Raw genomic sequence first — 20,285 nt, 5'->3', positions numbered from 1 at the left:
TAGGAGAACAATGTAACGGCTGCCCAATATGGACATTACTCTGTTTATGGTCCCACCACCAATACTTCACGAGAACAGATCTTCCATTGAGTGCAAACACCAGTGTCAAAACATTGTCTTTGTTTTCTCTCTTTCTTTTCTTTTCTGTTTTTTTTTCCCCCTAAATGAGAAGTAACTAAGAGGAATGGTTAACAGAATAAGGGAGGAGGAAGAGGCAGAGCAACCAGAGCTGGCCTACTAGCTCATTGGAATAACACAGTATACAGCTGGCCAGTCTGGATGCCAACTGGTTGGAGTCTCGGCACTGCCAACTAGTTTGGAAAACATAATCGAGATTTTTCCCTTAAACAAACTTCCATAGAATGCCTGCCAAGAAGAATAGCCTTGTGCCACTAATATGCCACAGCCAGCTGGTGAAAAATGGACATCCCTGCAGGCTCTGCATCCACAGAACCAAGCACTGCCAACAAGCCTTTGGCAGAAGATCTCACCATTACGAAGGGGCCTTTGGAAATGAAGAGGCTCAAGAATTATAAGCAACGGAATTGATTTTCTTGGGTTTGCTTTGGATGCTCTCTTCAAATAAATATCAGTGATGTTCTTTTAGTGGTTTTTCGCGTCTTTGAATAAGACATGCATACTCTTTTAGAGATAAATGTTGTATCTAATAAACCATGGAAAAACAATAGACTTTTCATAAGCTAACACAATTATCATTTAAACTAGAAAATTTCAACACAGCACTGCATTTGAAAGATATGTGCTTTTCTTTTAAAGCTAATCAGTTGGAAAACAGAAGTCCCAATTTCAAAATTCTTGGATTCACACAACCTATATTCCATGCTCCAAATAACCACTTTAAACGGCAGAAAGCCTCACCTTTAAAACTTGAAGATATGGTAATCCATCTGGCCCATATTTACTGCCATTCTTCTCTACATGTTTTATCCACTGAATATGAGGCTGAGCATCACTGTACACTTTGCAGACAAACTCCACGTCACCCCCAACCACCGTGGAAGCATTTGCTGGAAGGCCAGCTTGGAGAATAGGCCTGTGTGGTGATCGCTCTGTTGCGGAGTGGGAGTGAGAGAAAAATAATAAAGATGCATAAATAAATAAATAAGCAGTGCTGCCAAGAACATTGTTAGTGAACTCAAGCCAAAAAGGCCTGTAAGCTTGCTGGCTGACTCCTCTGAAATAACTCTGCAGCCAAAACGTATAACAAAAACTACACTTGAAAGGAGATTAGTTGAGTACTAGACTTGTAGTACAAAGAACAGCCATTTTGAAGGGTGGGGGAAGAGGCAGCATAACAAAATTTACATTTTTTTTTCCAATCTTGTGCCAACTATAAAAAGAAAAATGCATTTAGTTTTACAATTCAGCATATGGTTTAGCATAACAAGTGATTTGAGTTTTTATTTATTTTATTTAATCTAAGACAGAAAAAAACTAAGTTTTAACACTTTATAATATTAAATAATAATTGCCCTAAAATGAAATTATAAGCATCACTAAAACAGATATTTTATGAGTTTGATTCTTGTTAAAACACAAACAAAAATTAAGTTGACTTTGAAACACAGTGAACGAAAGTCAACTTTTATCAACTACAGAATCAGAAATACCAAAGTTGGTTCCTATTCTAAGTATGGCTTAGGGGAATGTGGAATTATGTTCAATACCATGATGGATTTGCCATCAGTTAACTATTACTTCCAGAGTCTTTGATTTTATCAGAGGAGCCAACATGCAACTGTCACTAGGAGAAAATTGCTTTCAAAGTATGTTAAAATTTTGGATGAAATACTGGTTCCACCAATGTCAGAGGGTGTTTTACTGATGAGCATCATAAAAGCAGGGTTTCATTGCGGGAGCCTGCTTCTGAATTCTCATGAGGGGGGAGCCTGATTTATACCGACTGGAGTCAATGGCAAAGTTCTCACTGGCATCAGATCAGCAAGTTTTCATTAGCTACACTGTTTTGGGGGGACAAGGAACTCTGGGAACCTTTAAACTCATTCCACCTCACAATAGTGTATGTGAAAGTTATCAAAACCACAGCACTGCAAATTGAAATCTAATTATCCACATATCATAACAGACAGGAATAATGAAAATTTCCTCAGTACATCATTAAATTTCCTTAACTTTGAGGGGTCTAGAAGTGAACGCAGTATACTCTCCATATCTATCCATCTCTTACCTCTTCTTCTGAAACAAACAGCAGTTCTAAGTGGTACTGTGAGGGACATTTCTTGTCACCACTCACTTCATGTATGTTACTAAATGGCTGTTGGATGGTAAATATTTACACTTAATGCTGACCTAGATCAAATTTAAACTCGTGAATTAGAAGTGTAAGTCACACCGCAAATCTCCTGGGCCATTCAGACCACCTTCAAAATATTTTATTTAAAAGACAAGAAAAGAATATTGGACCTAAACATTTACAAAGGCAATGTATTATTACAGCTTAAGAGTTAAAAGCCAAATCAACTGAATTTCTAATCAAGTGTTCATTCTTAGACATACTAATTTCTAATAAATTGTTTCACAAGCAAACGTGAGTGTAATAGTAAATAATGATGCCCAATGAACAATGGGATCTTTCATACAGTCTAATATATTTGGCATGCTGCAAGCATCTACTGGGAATTTACTCACTGACGCAACACTGGCAGCATACTACAAAGCAGGAGTCTTGTTTTACTTTTGGAAAAAGTGCATTTGTGCTGTAGTTATTAAATTATTCCATAGCTATCTGTGTTATTTTCTAAGCCCTAGAAACAGTTTAATATTTTTAATTTGTAAGTTACAGTAGAATGTATAAATTACTATTTTATAGTCCTGGAAATAACTTATAAAGTTTCTCACCTTATACTAAATAAGGTCTAATTCCATGTTCCCCTGCTCCTCCTTCTGGGTACAGAAACAGCAAGCATGATCTCCCTTAATAGAAACCTTACACCATCTTCCAAAACTTATTACAGCTGCCTTCAGTATAAAATGAAACCTCAGAGAATGTTATTTAAAATGTTTTTTAAAAGTCAATAGGCCTCATGTTTCATTTCTCCACATCAGGGTTTGATTTCCTTTGTGACCTTATACTCTGCCCTTACACAAACCAGAGAATATGGCCTGAAACATCTTGGAAAAGTTCCTACTACACCAGCATCAACACACAAAACATGTTTGGTTTATCTCGATAGCCATCAACAATTTAATTTTTTTATTGATGACTGGCAACCTCCCTTCCCCCAAAAAACTAGCCAAGTAAAGAAGTAAAAGCAATGTTTACATTCTTGCTCCTAAAGTCCTAAGAAAGCCAGGTCAAACATGGATAGGCATTTGTGACATTTCCTCTTGCTGTGTCCTTAAATGTATTTAGGTTAAATGCATTAGAAACAAATTAAAGTTTGCACACTGGCAACTGAACCGCTGGTCTGTGTTTGTTAAACTCCTATTCATCCACTTCCCCTGGACAGGCAGGCTACACAGATTTAGAACTGATGTTTCAGACTTTATGTTTCAGACCTTTTACAGTTTAAACCCTTAAATCCTGCTCCTGAAACTTGTTTCACACTATGCACTGAACCTCGCTGAAGTCTAACTGAAGTCACTGGAGAGCTGTGTAAATCTCGGAGTCCTGTACATTAATTAAGAGATATCAGCTTAGGGTAGTAGGTAATTACTTCACATGAAGCACAATATTCATTAAAGTAGGGAAAAGAAAAAAACATGGAAAAACTGGCAAAATTAAAAAATTGTGACTATGTTGCTGACTATATTTCTGTGGAACAGTTCCATCACAGTGCTAAAATGTCAGATGCTGTTCCTATGCAACATGCAAAAACTATTTAGACAGACTGTGCATCTTTATATGCCCTCTCAGATCTTGTGTGTGAATTCCAGGTCAATATGTGTATTTTAAACATATGCCTTACACTAGTACGCAGCTAGCCCCATGTTGACAGTTGGCTGCTTTAATATCTTGAAGCTACTAAATTTGCTCAATAAAGACAGACAAAAGGGTTGAAGTTCTCTCTTAAAAAAATCTCTCTCATAGTTAACAGACACGAATTCTGAAACAAAGCATTTGTCAGATGGATATTGGGGAATGCAGATTTACCTTGTAAAATCTAACAATTGTAACGAAGCATTGTCGATCAACTGAATTGCGGAGATTATGTATTTTTTTGACAATTTCACTCTAAATACTAAATATTTTGATAAAAACAACTTGGTCCCAATTGTCCTCTCAGTTGTACTAGATTTACACTGCTGTAATTCCACTGATTTAAGTATAGTTACTCCCTTTACACCAGCATGAGAGAGAGAAGTGAATCAGGCCCTTGGGAAATAAATCTTTGCTAATTGACCATTTAAATTTTATAGTGTTCCATTCCCACTGCTAACATAACATGTTTGCAAAAAAAACAGATCAACATCATGTGTTATAATACGGGGGAAAGCCCTAGAGAGTAGAAAGATATCCTAATGTTTTCAGGCATACTAAACACTGAATGTCTGACACCATAAAAGGCACTTGTTTTATTCCAACACATTGACTCAAACCCTCAGATATCTAATTACTGGACAAAATTTAGGTCAACAAGGTATTTCAAAGATCACTTCTGCCTTCTTAACTTTTTTTTTTTTTTTAGTAACTCACATTACATGTCTTTGAAATAATAAAATACATTTTTCTCTAAACCGATCTGGAACTAGTTAAGGGCAAGGCTATAAAATATAAATTTGAGCAAGAGCAAGTTAAATTTTACTTTCCTCTTGAATTCAAACATCGTAATATGTTATAAAAGAAAGCATGGTTTATTCTCAGTAACCATAGAGAATATGGGGATAAGTAACACAAAGCAAAAAACAAAACAAAACAAAACAAAACTAAAAAGCCCAGACTATTCCCCTTCCACAGAAGCAGGTTTCTGGGCAACATCTAAAGAGTTAACCATTCACTAGAACTGAATCACTCCCTTTACAAAAGACAAAAGCATAATGATTATCAGAGTGAGTAATGCCATATTTTAAAGCTATCTAAATTACATGTTCAAGATTTGTTTCCGCCTGCCCAGTTTTGGGGTTGCCTTGATGGAAGTGAATAGAATCAGCATCTGAAATGAGGGTGGCTGTAAACATATTGCAAACAAACAACAATCCTGACCAGTTTATAAGAAATGGTCATATTTTAACAGATGCATTACTGAGCCTATTAAAATTAAAACATCAGACCAGACTGCCTTTCTCCAGCAAAGAAATCTACAGAAGGGAGCCAGGAAGGCCAGAAAATTCCACAAGATTGACCTCATGGAGTTTCCTGCAGAGCATCATTTTAAAAGGCAGTTGGCTGGGAAATGAGAACTCCCAGCTCCTACATGGGGGAGGGATAGGTCAGTGGTTAGAGCACTGGCCTTATAAACCCAGAGTTGTGAGCTCCATCCTTTGAGTGGGGGGCCTTTCAAGGTTCTGGGGCAGGTTAGATTTTAAAAAAAGAATCTGTCAGGGACAGTGACAGCTCCTGCTATGAGTGAGGGGACTGGACTCAAAGACCTCTCAAGGTCCCTTGCAGGTCTGTGAGATAAGCATATCTCTATCTTTCAACCTGAGGCTTTGGGCATAGGGTGGGAGGACAAATTTCACAGAGGAAGGGACATAGGAGCTGTCTGGCAGATAGCTGCCATTTCAGATGACTGTGTTGGACTCCCTTCCTTTCCTGGACAACACAATCAAATTTCTCGGCAGCTGCTTTTGAGATGGCTTTACACTCAAAGCTTCTGCCACTATCAGCACTAACCTGCACGCACTTTTATTTTCAATAAGATCACCTGCTAAATATGTCTTACCAATTACAAGATGCAAAAGAGAATTAGTCCACTTCCTTTTCAAAGATCTCCCTAAACTCACATTTTGTCTTGCATTAGTTAGTTTTATTTCATTTCCCAGCCTCACTGGTTCTGAACTGACTGTCATGGAATCTGAAATATGTGGTTATAAGCAGACGTGAACCAGCCAGTGGTAGTCCAAGACAGCCATGCAATACCACCAATGGAGTCTCAATCAGAACCTTAAGAGACCACCTCTATGACTCAGAATGTAGCTGAGTCTCTTATGTTCTTTCAGCTTTTGGCATCTCTTTTTAAATTGTAAACAAACACGTTCTTTATTGCCAACTTAGTTGGAGGTTTTGTGATGTGGAAAGCTGAGATCACGAGCACATGTCACGGAACTGGGCAAAGAAAGGAAAACTGCTTATGGTCTTTACCAGTCCAGGCTAAACGTGAACCAGTAAAAGAAGGAGTTAATGTTATGCACCAAACTTGAGTCATTTATTTCACCCAAATCTCAATTTAAAATTTTCCCCAAATTTCATAGAAGACACTTGTTTCCTCTGATCATTTTAATTCCTATTACCACAGTATATAATATTAATTCTGATTAACAGTTCATTTTCAGAAGCTAGATGCCTACTTTCTGAATTCAAATTGTCATAAGAAAGCTTCTTTTAAAGAGCCCCTAAAAGACATAACTACAATTCACTCAGGCTGAGTCTACACAAGCCGTTTCTTCCAGAAATTACATGGTAATGAGCAGCCCGAAAGATGCTAATAAGGCATGGATGTAAATTTTCCACACCCCATTAGCATACGGCCACAAGATTTGGAGTCCGGATGAAGCACTTCCAGACTCCAAAATACACATGCAGACGTGGATCTTCTGGAAGGAAACCCTCCTTCCAGAAGCCCCCTCTTCCTCAGGGAGGGTTTCCTTCTGGAAGATCCCCACAGGCCACACGTCTGCACATGTATGTGAAGAGAGGGACAAAAGTCAACGGCTGGAAAATCAGTTTTAGGTATGCAACTGGCATACCTAAAATTGCATATCAGCCACCGACCTTCTGGGTGAGTGTAGATGTACCCTGAGTCACAGATTGAGTAGTTTTGACCAGCTCTTCATCACTTTTGTTTCTCCTGTGCATGATGCAAAGTGCTGTTTTCTATTTATTCCCAACTGAGAAGTTCTGGTGAACTGCAATGTTCTATTTTTAAATATAAAAGAAGAGTTCACTCTGTAATTTAAACTGGAGATAGCCACGTGGTACATTAGTGAAAATATTCCTTTCCTTTGAGAAAATACTGGAAACAATACCCTGCTATAGATCTGTTTACTTATATGTAAGCAGAATGAACTATGGATTTTGCAGAACGGATTACCATTTAGACAATTTGCTCATTTGAGCTGATCAAAAAATATGTTACCACTGTTGGCATCTTTGATAAAATATTTCCTTCTTTATAGGTTTTTACTCATTATTCAAGCAGCTTTATTGCTCAGCCAGTTTTCTCATCAGTATGATTAGTATGGACTTGTTAGAGGATTTATTATATAATTATTGTTTTGCTAAGGTTTTAGGGAAACAAGTGTCTCCCTTCTTTTGATCATATTATTGTATTATCTCTGTATGCAAGATTTCTTATCAGATTAGGGCTCCTTGAAGAGGTAACACATAAGAACCCTGTCCAGTAACTGATTTCAGTGGGTGGACCCTGTGCTTTTAGAAGCCCTACTGAAGTCAACAGGGCATGTAGGCACAGAAGTATGCCCAGGTAGGTAGACATGGGCTAAAATTTTTATCTACATTTGCTTCACCATCTTCCTTGTCCCGCTGACCTAACAAAAGTTTAGGGGCTCCAATTTTATAAGACTGGGTTATTTTTTTCCGCAGCTATTTCACACTGCTGACATTGCTGATTACAGGGCCTGCCTGTCCACTGCAACATTGCAGCTTGACACCAGCTAAACACTGGCATAAGACTGGTACACTGGAGAGTTAGGAATAATATTGTTTCCCTAAAGTTTATTATTGAGTAAGACTTCTGAGGTAAAACATGGTTATAAAAACTTGGAGCAGTTGATATACTGTTTGCAGTGAAAGCATTTATCACTTTTTTTTCTTTGTGCCATCTGAAAATTGCCTTCATGGTTTGAATGTATTCACATCCAGGACAGTTCAGAAAAGGGCAATACCTTTCTACCCTTTACAAAAATTATTCTTGCATTCAACTCCTTCGTTCTTCCTTTTACTTTTCACCTCAGATTTGAATTATTCATCCCTCTACCCTATGTGGACAAACTCCCCCTTCCTGCCTGAATAGATATAATTCTTTTAGCTCAACTGAATAGTCTGAGTCTTTAATAATACTTAGATCAACTGAATGCAATTTAACTGTGGTTGTTCAGTGTAAATATCAATAAGCTATCAGAAACCTTCCAGCACTTGGTGGGTTTTTTAAGCAGTGGTGAAGCATTTTATTTATTTATTTATTTATTTTTGAACGTAAGAGTCTGGTCACTGCTTGCAACTCTCAAGATTTATTCCAGGAGGGAGCCCTGACATGTAAGGGCATGAGGGGGAATTAAGAGTAAGGCCTGGGTCTGTCAAACCCTTATGCACATGCTTCACTGTCTGCACATGAGTATTCCCTTTGACTCCTCAAGGACTGCTCAGGTGCATAAAATTAACCACGTGCATCAACTTTTTCAGGATTAAGGTCTAAAACCTCACTTGTTCCCTGCAGGGTGGGGATAAGAGAGCTGTAGCAAAGCAAAAGTGGAATGTGACACTACAAGGAAAAATGCTGGTTTTGAAAGGGGCAGGTCCGAACCTCAGTGAAGTCAGTGGAAAGATTCTCACTGATTTCAACAGGCTTTGGATCAGGGCCTTATAAAATTCATATCAAAATGAAATAAAATCTCTTCTTTAAAAGCACGAGTGTATTAGAGGATTTTAAAAAACAGGTCAAGACAGAGTCAAGAATTGAGGCATGCAACATGAACATTCTTGTTTTAAAATGCTAAACTGTCAACATGAGGTAATCCATAATACTAGCCTATTCTTAGAGCAAACCCCTATTGTTAGTCTGCCACAATATGCATTTTATCAGCCGCGCCAGAGTGAAAAAATGTCTTAGCTGAAACAAGTCGAATGTCTGCCCATGTAAGCCTAGGATTTCACTTGTGGTATCCCTCATATGCTCCATGTAAGCAACAGCTTTAGGCACATCTGAGCAAAGGAGAATTACCTCGGTTTGGTCTGAGAAAACATGGAAAGCAGAACAATGAAAGCTTTCCACCAAATTTACTTCTGATTTGTTTCTTCTCAAGCTTCAAGAGAATGTGAAAAAGCAGCATGTGACTTTTCACAAACAAGGCTGGAAAGTGGGGGAAATGTTACTGTCCAGGCCATTTCCACATGTACCATTAAGTTCCTTTGGGGGAAGGAATTGTGTATTCTTTGTTGTGTGTAGCAGCAAGCATCCTGTCAGCACACAACCCCTTAGTAACAGTGATGATAGGGATGATAAAGAGAATATCTGATCGAAAAAGGGCAGGGCTGGGTTCTATATCTGGCTCTGCCAAAGTTTTGCTGTAGAAATCTGGCACCTTGTGAGTAAGTTTCCTCATCAGTTAAAATGATGGACAGTATTTTCCTGACTCACACAAGCACTGTGAGATTTAATTCGTTAGATAAATGCTATAACATGTGAAGTATTCGTTATTATGATTGTGGCTCCACCACATATTTTCTGTGTCTACCCCCTCCCTTCCCTGAAATATGTCTTCTTTCAAAGTAGATGGGAAAATACTATTTCTACCTCTTTTTACTGTGCTGCAGCCTAGACTCTATAGTCTGTTCTAAATATTGGATCAGATCCCGAAAAGAAGTCGTACAGCTCCAGAAAAGTGTCAAATGTCCTGGTTCCTAGTAGCTTATCAGAGAGGGCACAGCAGCTCCTGGATGGGGCAACTGCACTTGTATATTTGTTCATCACCTTTACTTAACTTAACTCCGCTGCTCCAACAAACAAAGCTGAAGCAGTTATAACAGAAAACATTTAAGCTGGCCACACCTGGGCACAAACATGCAAACGTGCCAAAGACAAAGCTAGAACGTTCCCTCATGTAATTTTCTTCAGCTACTAATCTCTTTTCTGTGTCTAGGTTTGTCTGACTTTTCACATAAGCATTGTAACGGGCAGGACAGCACAACTTTCACATGTAACTGGATGCATGAAAAAACAAGAGCCATTTCCAGTCATCTGAACATCTACCAGCTGTTTATGTGTTAAGTAAAAAGTCCAACAAACTACATTCCTCCTGCAAAAGGTACACGTGAATTGACAGATTTGCACGTTCCTCCCTTGAGGTTCGGTGTCACCACTATCCTTCTGGCCACATATAGCTGAAAGAAATGCCATCTCAGTAGACTTGTGTGAGGAGCAAAGAAGTTTTTCTTTTACATTGAAAGTGAATGCTCACTTGGACATGGGAACTTTCTGCAAATAGTCAAACCCTAGTAGTTGTATTAGCATAAATACCCACCAAAAAGGTTAAGATAGAATGCTCCAGTAGTCACTGAAAGCCAATTTATACTTGAAACCAATATTTGAAGTGCAAGTTTTGTTGGTTACTTATGTCTCTCATCTAACCAAAGAAGAGAAACAATACCAGCTAACTCACAGCACTAACCAACAGTGTGAGTTTTAAAATTTACATTAAGACTATTTATAGCAAGCCATTTATGAGCTATTGTTACAATAGAATTGTGAAGCGGATAAATAATTTCCAATAACTACAGGTTGAATCTCTCTAATCTGGAACTCTCTTGTCTGGCAACATCTGTAATCGGGCATAATTTTAGTTAGCTGGATGACCACTTATCATAGGTGTGGGCAAGTTTCCTGTAAAATTATTTTACAGCCACCAGTCCTGGCTCTCAGTGTTCTGTGCTGATATTCAGCTGGAATTCACCCTTAAATGTCTTCTAAAAGCCTAGTAAGGAGTAAATGTTGGTAATGCTGCTAGAAAATATTGACCTTCCATGGTTCAGCAAATTCTCTCATCCAGCACCAGAACTTCAAATCATACTCGCCAACATTTTGAAAAAGAGAAAGATAAAAGTAGTTAGTCATCATTAGTCTTCCATTCAGGTCTACTTCTAACACTCAGGGTTTTGTTTTGTTTTTTTGTTTTGTTTTGTTTTGTTTTTTACAAACAGATTGAGTATTTCAAATATAGTCAACCCTAAAAAAGTAAACTGACCAAAAAAATTAATTTTATTTGGAGTATTTATCCTCCTAAAATATCCCATAATTCTTCACAAACTATGGTTTTTAACAGAGCTATTAAAATAGGGATTTTAAAGTTTAATTAACTAAGCTTTAACGGCTCTTCCATGTTAAAAATGCAGCAACAGCTAGTGGAGCACCTTGGGAATGGTAGCAATCCAATCATGGTCTAATAACTTAAAATCCTCAACACCTGTGAAATGCAGCCATCTGTGGAGTAAAGGGCACATAGCAGGGAGCAGAGAGGATATTTGCATGAAGAGTGCCATGGAACACCTCTTCCGTGTCTCTGCAGTGCCTGCAGAATTCCACATTTTACAGTCTCATCCATGAGACCTTGGCCCATTAAACTGCACAGTATTTATCCACCTTAGAAAGATGAAGCACCAACTCTTTTCCTAACAGCCTAAATTATTAAGACATGGGAAAACTTCAATATAACAATGTCCTCATTCAATCAATTGCTGAAGAACCCAGGGACCTTCAGAGCTAAAAGGTTGAGCACCCTGTGATTTGAGTTGAAGCACTTGTACCAGGACTTCAGCAAGGGCCAAACACACATCCAACATGTTCAATGGTATTTTCGGACAACTCTTGCAAACTTCTGCTTGAAGTTCCAGGAGTGCGAAGCTGGATGAATTAAACAATTAAAATAATAATTCTGCACAACATCTGCCCTGATATCCTGTTCATCATTTCTAAAACAAAAAAAGATGTGCCTGTCTGGAGATTGTAAGACAGACTAGAAGTGGGAGAGAGAGGCCAGTCCTCTCACAAACCCTTCAGCAGGAAGCATTCCAAACATGACAAATTCAGCATTCACCCACCAGATGAAGTAATGACGCTAGTTCATGTTCACACAATATAATTTAGCCAGACTATGACAATGAAATCAGAAGCTTCAAAGCTATAAAACTGAAGTTTTGGAATATTTTGACTTCATTAATGGAGCTGAGGGGGGAGGGAGAGAAATTAATTCACTTTCCCTTTGATGAATAAAGTCTTTATTCTCAAAAGAGAAGGATAGGGTGATCATCCGTCCTGTATTGGGCAGGACAGCCCTGTATTTCAGACACCAGAAAGGCACCCCCACATTCTTTAAAAGGGGCTAACTGCCCTGTATTTGGCCCCCCACCAGCTGAACTTTTCCCTCAGCAGCATGTGCAGGTGCAGCTGCCAGCCGGAAAGCACGTGGAAAGCTTATGTGCTCCCTGGCCACAGAAAGAGGGAGCCAGCAGGGTGCCCTCCAAAGATAGGGTAGGTTGATGCTCCACTTCCTGGCTGCCTGTGCCTTTGGGAAGCACCGGTGACTGCCACCTCCTTCACAGCTCACCAAGGCTTGGGGAAGCCGAGGGAGTACCGGTGGCTGCTGCTCCCTTCCCGCCTCCCAGAGGCTTGGGGAAGCTGAGCGAGCAGTGGTGGCTGCTGCCCACTTCCCAGCTCCCGGAGGCTCGGTGGAGCCAGGAGGAGCCACCCCTCCCCCCACATACCTCCCTGTCCTGTATTTGGGTCAGGGATGTTGAATAGTATCAGAGAAGGAGCTTTGGTCTGAAGAAGTGGGTCTGTCCCACGAAAGGTAATCTAATAAATTATTTTGTTAGTCTTTAAAGGGCTACTTGACTGCTTTTTTGTTTTGGGCCAGGGAGATATGCCCGCCCTAGTGAAGGACAGAGCCTCAAGCACTAAACAATCTGTGTAATTTCTTCTCAGAATTGTACATGTGTTGCCAAAAGCCCAATGCTGGGTATAAAGTCCACAGTCAGGTTTAATAGGACTTTGAATAAAACCTTCTTCCTTTCTCAGTTTAACAAAATACCTGAAGGCAGTATGTATTCCTTCATGCTTTCTGTCTCTGTCCCATCATGTCACAGACTGCATGCACTCAGGTGAATAAGTCAGACTAAAGCATATCCATGTAAAGATCTAATCAACAACTTCCATTCACATCTACCAGAAATGCAAGTTTGGGCTTGGTTGTAATACCTGCACTGTAAGTCACTATTGCTTCTACTTACAAATAGAATACAATTTTTTTTTTTTTTTAGAAAATGAAGAGAGACAGGGCAAACTTTACATTTTGAAAAGGGCTTACAAAATCTAAGATCAATGGATCATTTCCTTGAATTTAAAGCAAAAAAAGGAAACATGCCTCACAAAACAAAACAAAACAAAAAATCTTGCAGTACTTTTGCCAACACTACAACACATTAGCACCGGAACGGGAAACTGACTAGAAACAAAAGTGAAGTTCATTCTGCTTCCCAGGGAGAAACACAAAAAAGAATACAATCATCAACAGTGAAAACTAAATTAACTGTTTAGAATTTTGATGGTCTAATAATGTAACATTGTTAAGAAAAATTGCCTTAAAAATAAGAGGTCTAATTGTGCAAAGACTTCAGTATGATACTGTACAAACATCAGCCAGTGAGTCTATTCACATGCATGTTTTTGCAGGATCCAGGCAAAGGGTTTTAAACAGAAAAGTGTTTAACAGACCACTTTAAAAGACTCCTCACTGAGAAGTTATTCTGCCACCATTTTCATCTGAAAATAGTAACCACAATAATAGAGTAAACCTAAAGGTACTCAGGTGCATTTATATTTATATGCTATTAAACAAACTGTGAACCACATGTATGAATCTATCGGACAGTTTAGAAACTGATTAATAACCACTAAACAGGTTGCAATAGTACCTTTACAAAAGACAAAGGTGTTTCTGACAAATTGTATTAATTTTATAGTAAATGGCATAGTCTTTCTACACACTTCTTTGAGGATGCTGAATGATTGTTAGCTGCTTATAACACCCTGCAGACAAGGTAGTGTGAAGCATTGAAACCTTCCCAATCTTTTGTTTCCCCAAATGATTGCATTAAATAGAATAAATTGCAACCTAAGCCTGAATGTTCAGTGAATAACTCTTATTTGCTGTTCAAATACAAATTAAATTAGTTGTAAAATTATTTCTAAGCTGAAGAGAGTGACGGCTACCCAAGATGCACTCTGGTGATAATGGCAATCTAATTATATAAAAGGCCAAGCAGTTGGGCTCACATGCTGCTTTCTACAGTCTGAACGTGCTACATACAACTAGTACATGACAACAGTACATTTATACCTGCATTTAAATACAGTAGAACAACAAGGTACTCTAGTAACAGCTGATGAGGTAATATTTACGTGAGGAACAATGGTTTTATAATCAAAGGGTCTGGACAAGGAGACTCAGAACTGGATTCAATTCATGGCTCTCCACAGACTTCCTTTGTGACCTACAATCAGTTAATTTTTCTCCATGTGCCTCAATTCTTCATCTCTAAAAGAGACTTCCTTTCTTCCATCCTTTGATAGTCAATTCTTACTATTTGTATGTATAATGCCTACAGCAGGGAGTCTTTGACACTGTTTGGGGCTCTAGACACTACCATAACAAATAATAACCATTATTACTCTCCTCAAGACCAAGCTCAAACAAAGTAATTTATACAGGGACGTCTTCTTGCAAGAACTCTAGGGGCAGGGAGTCCTTCCCACAGGCCATGAAGTCCCAGAGATACAGCTCTGCGTCCAGCATTGAACCTCAAGACTCACCTTTTTGTTACCATCCTCAAAACTAAGCACAATCACTTATTACATGATGTGACTAAGTACAATCACTATTATAAGATAAGCACAGTCACATATTGCATGATGTTAATGCCTTTTACCTACCTTCATCAGAAGCTTAAGAATTGGGGTGGTGGCATGATAACTTAATGCTTGAAGATCATAAAAGATGACAAATAAGCAGTCCTGTAGCACTATAAAGACTAACAAATTTATTTATAAGGTAGTGAACTTTCATGAGTAAGACCCAGTCCTCCCCAGGAAAACTCATTACCTAATAAATATATGTGTTCATCTTTAAGGTGCTACAGGACTGCTTGTCAGTTGTGAAGTTACAGACTAACACGGCTACCCCTCTGAATCTACAAAAGAGGACAGTCCTTTAACAATGAAACTCACTCTTTCACTAATGTTTTCCTGGTGCTCTGGTGAAGAGAACAGAATGAGAGATGGAGAAATGAGAGAGTATTGATTTCTAGCTAGGCAGACAACACACTTCCTGGTTTACATGGTGAGAAGGATGGTTGAAAATGAGTGTGTATGAAACAACTGAGGTTGAAACTCTCTAATGCAGCACTTTCTCATACGGCAACATCCATAATCCAGCACGATTTTAGTTAGCCAGATGACCACTTATGGATGTGGCCAAGTTTCCTATGGTCCCATAAAATTTGTTTACAGCCACAGTCCTGGCTCTCAGTCTTCTGTGCTGTTACTTAGTTCTAATTTAGCCCTGAATGTCTTCTAAGAGCCCAGCAAGCAGTGGAAACGTTGGCAATGCTGCTAAACAATATTCACCTCCCATGGTCTTCAAATTCTCTTGTCTGGCGGCAGTCAGGTCCTGAGGGTGCCAGGTGAGAGAGTTTAAACCTGTGCTAGGATTCTTTTTTAAATGTATCAGCATTGTAACATAGCCTCATCATCTGCAAATTAATTGCATCAGGGTGAAATTTCCCCTGGAGGGGAGACCACCCCAAAGCTACTTTCATCCCATTGTGAAAGTCCATTTGCTCAACCCTCTGCAGTGATGTAAATTTCACAACTCAGTTTCATTAGAGCTGGTAAAACAAAAATGGAGAGGGAGCATCACAAAACATTTCAAGAATCGCACTGTCCATCAAAGATTCTTGACGAGTTCTAGTGTACAACTAGCAGTTATCACTGTAAATATGGACAAGATTATTGTGATATACATAAGGATGGCTAAGTGCTACTTCTATTTCTATTCCCACTTACTGTAAGAAATTCAATATGACTATGTGTCAGGATTGTAAATTTGAATGAAACTGTTTGAGCCAACTAAGTCTTTATTTTATAGGGTCCTTCCAAGTAATTACAAGGTAAAAGTGACTGTACTTCACACCTACATTTTGATTGAAAACGTCTTATATTCTGCTGGCTCTGGGCTTCACGTGTCAAAGGGTTCGGGTTTGGAAAGTTATTTGAGTCGAGTAATAATGGATATTCCCTATTAGGATTGTGTCATTATCTGGCATGAATTTTGCTGGGATAACTCCCAAAACTGTGACATAATCAGAGGTTTCTCTACATTACACCACAGAGTCAGCTGTGTGGGTTATTGTAATAGATTACAATGTTTAATACTATCCCATATAACTTATTCTAAATCAACACTGGAACCAGTTAACTGTTTAGGAAAACCAATTTCAAAGTTGTTCAGCTGGCCGTTTTCAAAAATTCTCAGTGTACACCTCTGCCTCAAATTATGGGCTGTAGTTTGTAAGAGATGATCTCCAGTGGCTGAACGTGCCAAGTATGACTGACTCTCAACATACAATACAACCCTCCTTATCCAGATGGGAGTTGCAAATATATACAGCAGAATCGGGAGCATCAGAGATGGGAGGGAGACAACTGCCTTGCCAGGCCCCTGGGCAAGGTAGGTGTGGGGCTGGTTCCAGGATCCTGGAAGGGGCGGGTCCTCAGGCAGAAGGGGAGGGGCTAGGATTGGGGCAGACAGACCTCAGCACCATCCAGGATGTGCTGTACTACAGTCTCTCTCCCCCAGCCAGCCCTTAGCGCTGCCCAGAGCATGTTACTCCAGCAACAGTGTAAAGGTCCAGGGGCTCTGCTTACTGCCTCTGCCACAGTAGTGGGTGCAGCAGTCAGAAGCCCCAGGCCCTTTTGTATTTCCATGCACTGTGGCAATGGCCTCCTTCGCCCCTTGCGGTCGGAGTGCCTCAGCAGCACAGAACTGAAATCAAACTCCTGCAAAACACACTGTCTGGAGAAGGGCTGACAGAAGTCTCCTTCGTGCCTGGCTTAGTTCAGTCCTCCACTCTGTCTCATGCCCAGCCACCACACTCAGTAGTGGCATTCACTACTTCAGCAGCCACAGCGATTTGCTTGAGCCCCTTCCAACAATTCCACCCACAAGCATTCAAGATAGGGGCTTAATCCAATGCCCAATGAATTAAAACAGACTGACGCTGACTTCAGCACACATGGAATCGAACACCTGTCTGAACGGGCACGTATAGGACTCCAAGTCAAATTAGAAATGACAGAGCTAAACACATCCCTTAAAACAAACAGGATTGTTAGGGACTAGTGTGGTTGTGTACACTTTAAATTGTACAACAGCTAGCACCTGGAAATCATGAACACCAACTTTCCAAATGGCCTCGTGATTTTGGATGCCCAATTTCAGTGGCATGAAAGGCGCCTGATGTTCAGAAAGCACTGAGCCCCTCGCCCACTTCCTCCACCATTTGAAATGAGGTGTCTCAAGTGAATAGCTCAACAGTGCGGCACCAAAAATCACTAGTCACTTTTTGAAACCTTGGCTTCATTATTTACTTTTCTGCCTGTCTATAGGAAAGGAACAGACATTTATATAAATGACATAATCCTTATTACCATTCCATTCATTCATGCAAGCCACTGTAATTTACTGCCAGGAAAAATAAACTCCTGCATAATATCCCTGAATACATGACATTCAGAAAGAGCTTCAAGGGGGAGAGGAGGTAAGGGGTTTCTGGCAAATATTTACTTAAGTGACAGTGTTATCCAGGGTGAACACATTTTCTAGAGAACTGGGTGAAAGGGTTCACAGTCAAAGAAACTAGCCAATTTTGATGCTTTTAATCAATTTCACTTCAGCAAGGAAAATTCCAGGAATTTTAAAAGAATCTTTTTCCACCCCTTAACCTGCTACAAACCCTTTGTAACCTCTAGCGAAGTGGAACAAAGCCAGGACCTGAAGGAAAAACAAAATCACTATGGAACTCAGTACCACTCTGTTCTAAATTTGCTAGAATTCCCTGGTGAGGTAATGTGGTTCAACTGTACCCGTCCACCAGCTGGTCTGCACAGGACAGAGCCATGTGTAATACTATTTACTACAATTCCTGGCAGCCGTTGGTGCTGCACCCTCAATAAACTTTGTTTAAACAAGTGTTCAAACAAAAATGGCTTTGTCTCTAAGTTAGTTCACCTCTGCTGCATGAATATGCTCTCTGTGCAGACTATGAAGCGTACTAGTGCTCTCAAAGTTCCTACCCTTGTCTGGGTTTTTGCCTGACACCTCGCTTTGTGAACCTTAGCTCCAGCAGCACTCTGCTAACAGTTCAGATGACTTTTTTCAGATTTAAATGGTTGGGGAAGGACAGCTTCATGGGAGGGCACTCTCTTTTTTTACTGCTTAGATAGGGCCAAGTTTGTTGAAGAGTTAGGAAGTGCCTCTATTTTCTCAGGGACAGGGCAGGCAAAATACGGCCCACGGGACAGATCCAGCCTGCAGTACCTCTGTCAGGCTCCCTGCCTGCCCCTCCCACACTCTGTACTCAAAGCAGTTTTAATGAACACTGCTAAGTCTGAGGTGATGGGGCAGGGAGAGAGGCTTCAGCGCTCTGTTCCTATCCCCAGCAAAAAATTCTGCTGCTTCCATTGGCCAGAAACCAGGCTCAAAGAGTTCAGAGTCAGCCACACATGGCTCCTGCAGCCAGTGCAGGGGTACGGAAGGCAGGCACCTGGCTCAGGAACCAAATGGGCTGTTGTCCAGGACCCTTTCTCTGACACCCCCGCCCCTCCCTCTCCCTCCTTGATCATGAACTCCTTCCTACACCGCTCCTCCTCATCACAACCCCCTCCATCTAGTCATGATCACTCCCTCACCCAAATTCCCTTCCCAGATCCCACACCCCCACCTGCACCCCAGTCCCTTACCCTGAGCTTCTTTCTGCACCCATCCTCCATCCCAGACCCCAGACCTCCTTCACTAATATCATGGAAGAGTGCAGCCCTTGACCACACATCAAATTCTTGGAGTGAACCTGCCCATTAAAAGTTATTGTCCACCCTGTCTCAGGGTGACATGTTCAGAAGTCCCTAAGTCTATTGGCCAAGCTCCTAAACCCCACGGGTGCATTAGAAAATCTCACCCTCAGAGTTTTCTTGGGAAGCATTTGTCTTCACAGCTGAATGTGGGGTTGAATCTTTTGCAGATTTGGACAATTGTGATCTAAGCAGAGCATTGCTTATATTATTTCCCTTATGGGTATCCAGGTACAATTTTGTGGATGCACCATTATTTGTATAAATATAATGAACAAATACAGAAATAACAAAATTGGTCACTGTTGGTCTCATCCCTGTCCAGTCAAAGTCAATGCTAAGACTCCTACTGACTTACCAGGAGATGGAATGGACCACGTCTCTAGTCAGAACTGGCTTGAAATTGCTCAAGTTACTTTTGCAGTGCTGAATGGTCAATGGTTTGATTCACTAAGCTTCAGGTGCCCATATCCTTTTTAATCATCTAGTATGCGCAAGGGCTACACTGGCATATGTTGGAACCTAGGTTCTATCACATGTTGGAACCCAGTTCTATCAGCTTAGTCATGCTGAATACCTCTACTCAAGTACGTACTCCTTGGAATGCCTTTGCTTGGTGGAATCAGATCCTCAGATTCTAAGTCCTTATGCAGCAAAGCACTTAAGTGTATGGATCCTACTGGATCTTACTGAAGTCTATAAACCCTACACGTGATTAAAGTAAAGAATGTGCTTAAATGCTCTGCTGAATCAAGGCCTTGGTACTGATGACAATTTTCAAAAAAAGATTCTCCACTAGCAAGATGATTTCACAACTTTTATCCTTCAGGTTTCAGTAAAAGGCATCAGCACTTCAGAGGCCAAATTCTGATCTCAGTTACATCACTATAAAACCAGATTAATTGTACTGCCTTCAGGGCAAACTCCAGAGTTACAGTTAGGATCTGACCCTTTCATGGGAAGATTTTTTGAGCTATAATTATAGTAATTCAGAGAACCATGCAACAATTCTGACAACTGTAATGAGATTTGAATTATTTACACTTCAAAATGAACTTGTAAGTGTACAGTAGCATAATTTATAAAGATAATGAATTCATAATATGAGAACTCACATGTTTGGGTATCACATCTATTGCTGAGATGCAAGGAAATTGGTGTGTCAGTATGAGAGGACATGAGAGAAAGAGAATTTAGGAATAAGGTGGGGAATTCAATGGGGTGATG

At 40.0% G+C, this 20,285-nt stretch overlaps 1 protein-coding gene across 7 annotated transcripts in view; it reads right to left on the bottom strand.

Moving 5' to 3' along the window:
- The window catches only part of FGFR2 (fibroblast growth factor receptor 2), a 103,453-nt gene that overhangs the window by 37,636 nt on the left and 45,532 nt on the right, over positions 1-20,285 (bottom strand). For all 7 annotated transcript variants that reach the window (XM_075000523.1, XM_075000524.1, XM_075000521.1 and 4 more), the window contains one exon: positions 880-1,070. In XM_075000523.1, coding sequence (XP_074856624.1) covers positions 880-1,070 — 191 coding nt within the window. The remainder of the gene's footprint in view (positions 1-879; positions 1,071-20,285) is intronic.

This window comes from Carettochelys insculpta, chromosome 7 (assembly GCF_033958435.1).
Source record: "Carettochelys insculpta isolate YL-2023 chromosome 7, ASM3395843v1, whole genome shotgun sequence".
Classification (NCBI taxonomy): Eukaryota; Metazoa; Chordata; order Testudines; family Carettochelyidae; genus Carettochelys; species Carettochelys insculpta.
This window is presented reverse-complemented; position numbering and strand designations above follow the sequence as displayed.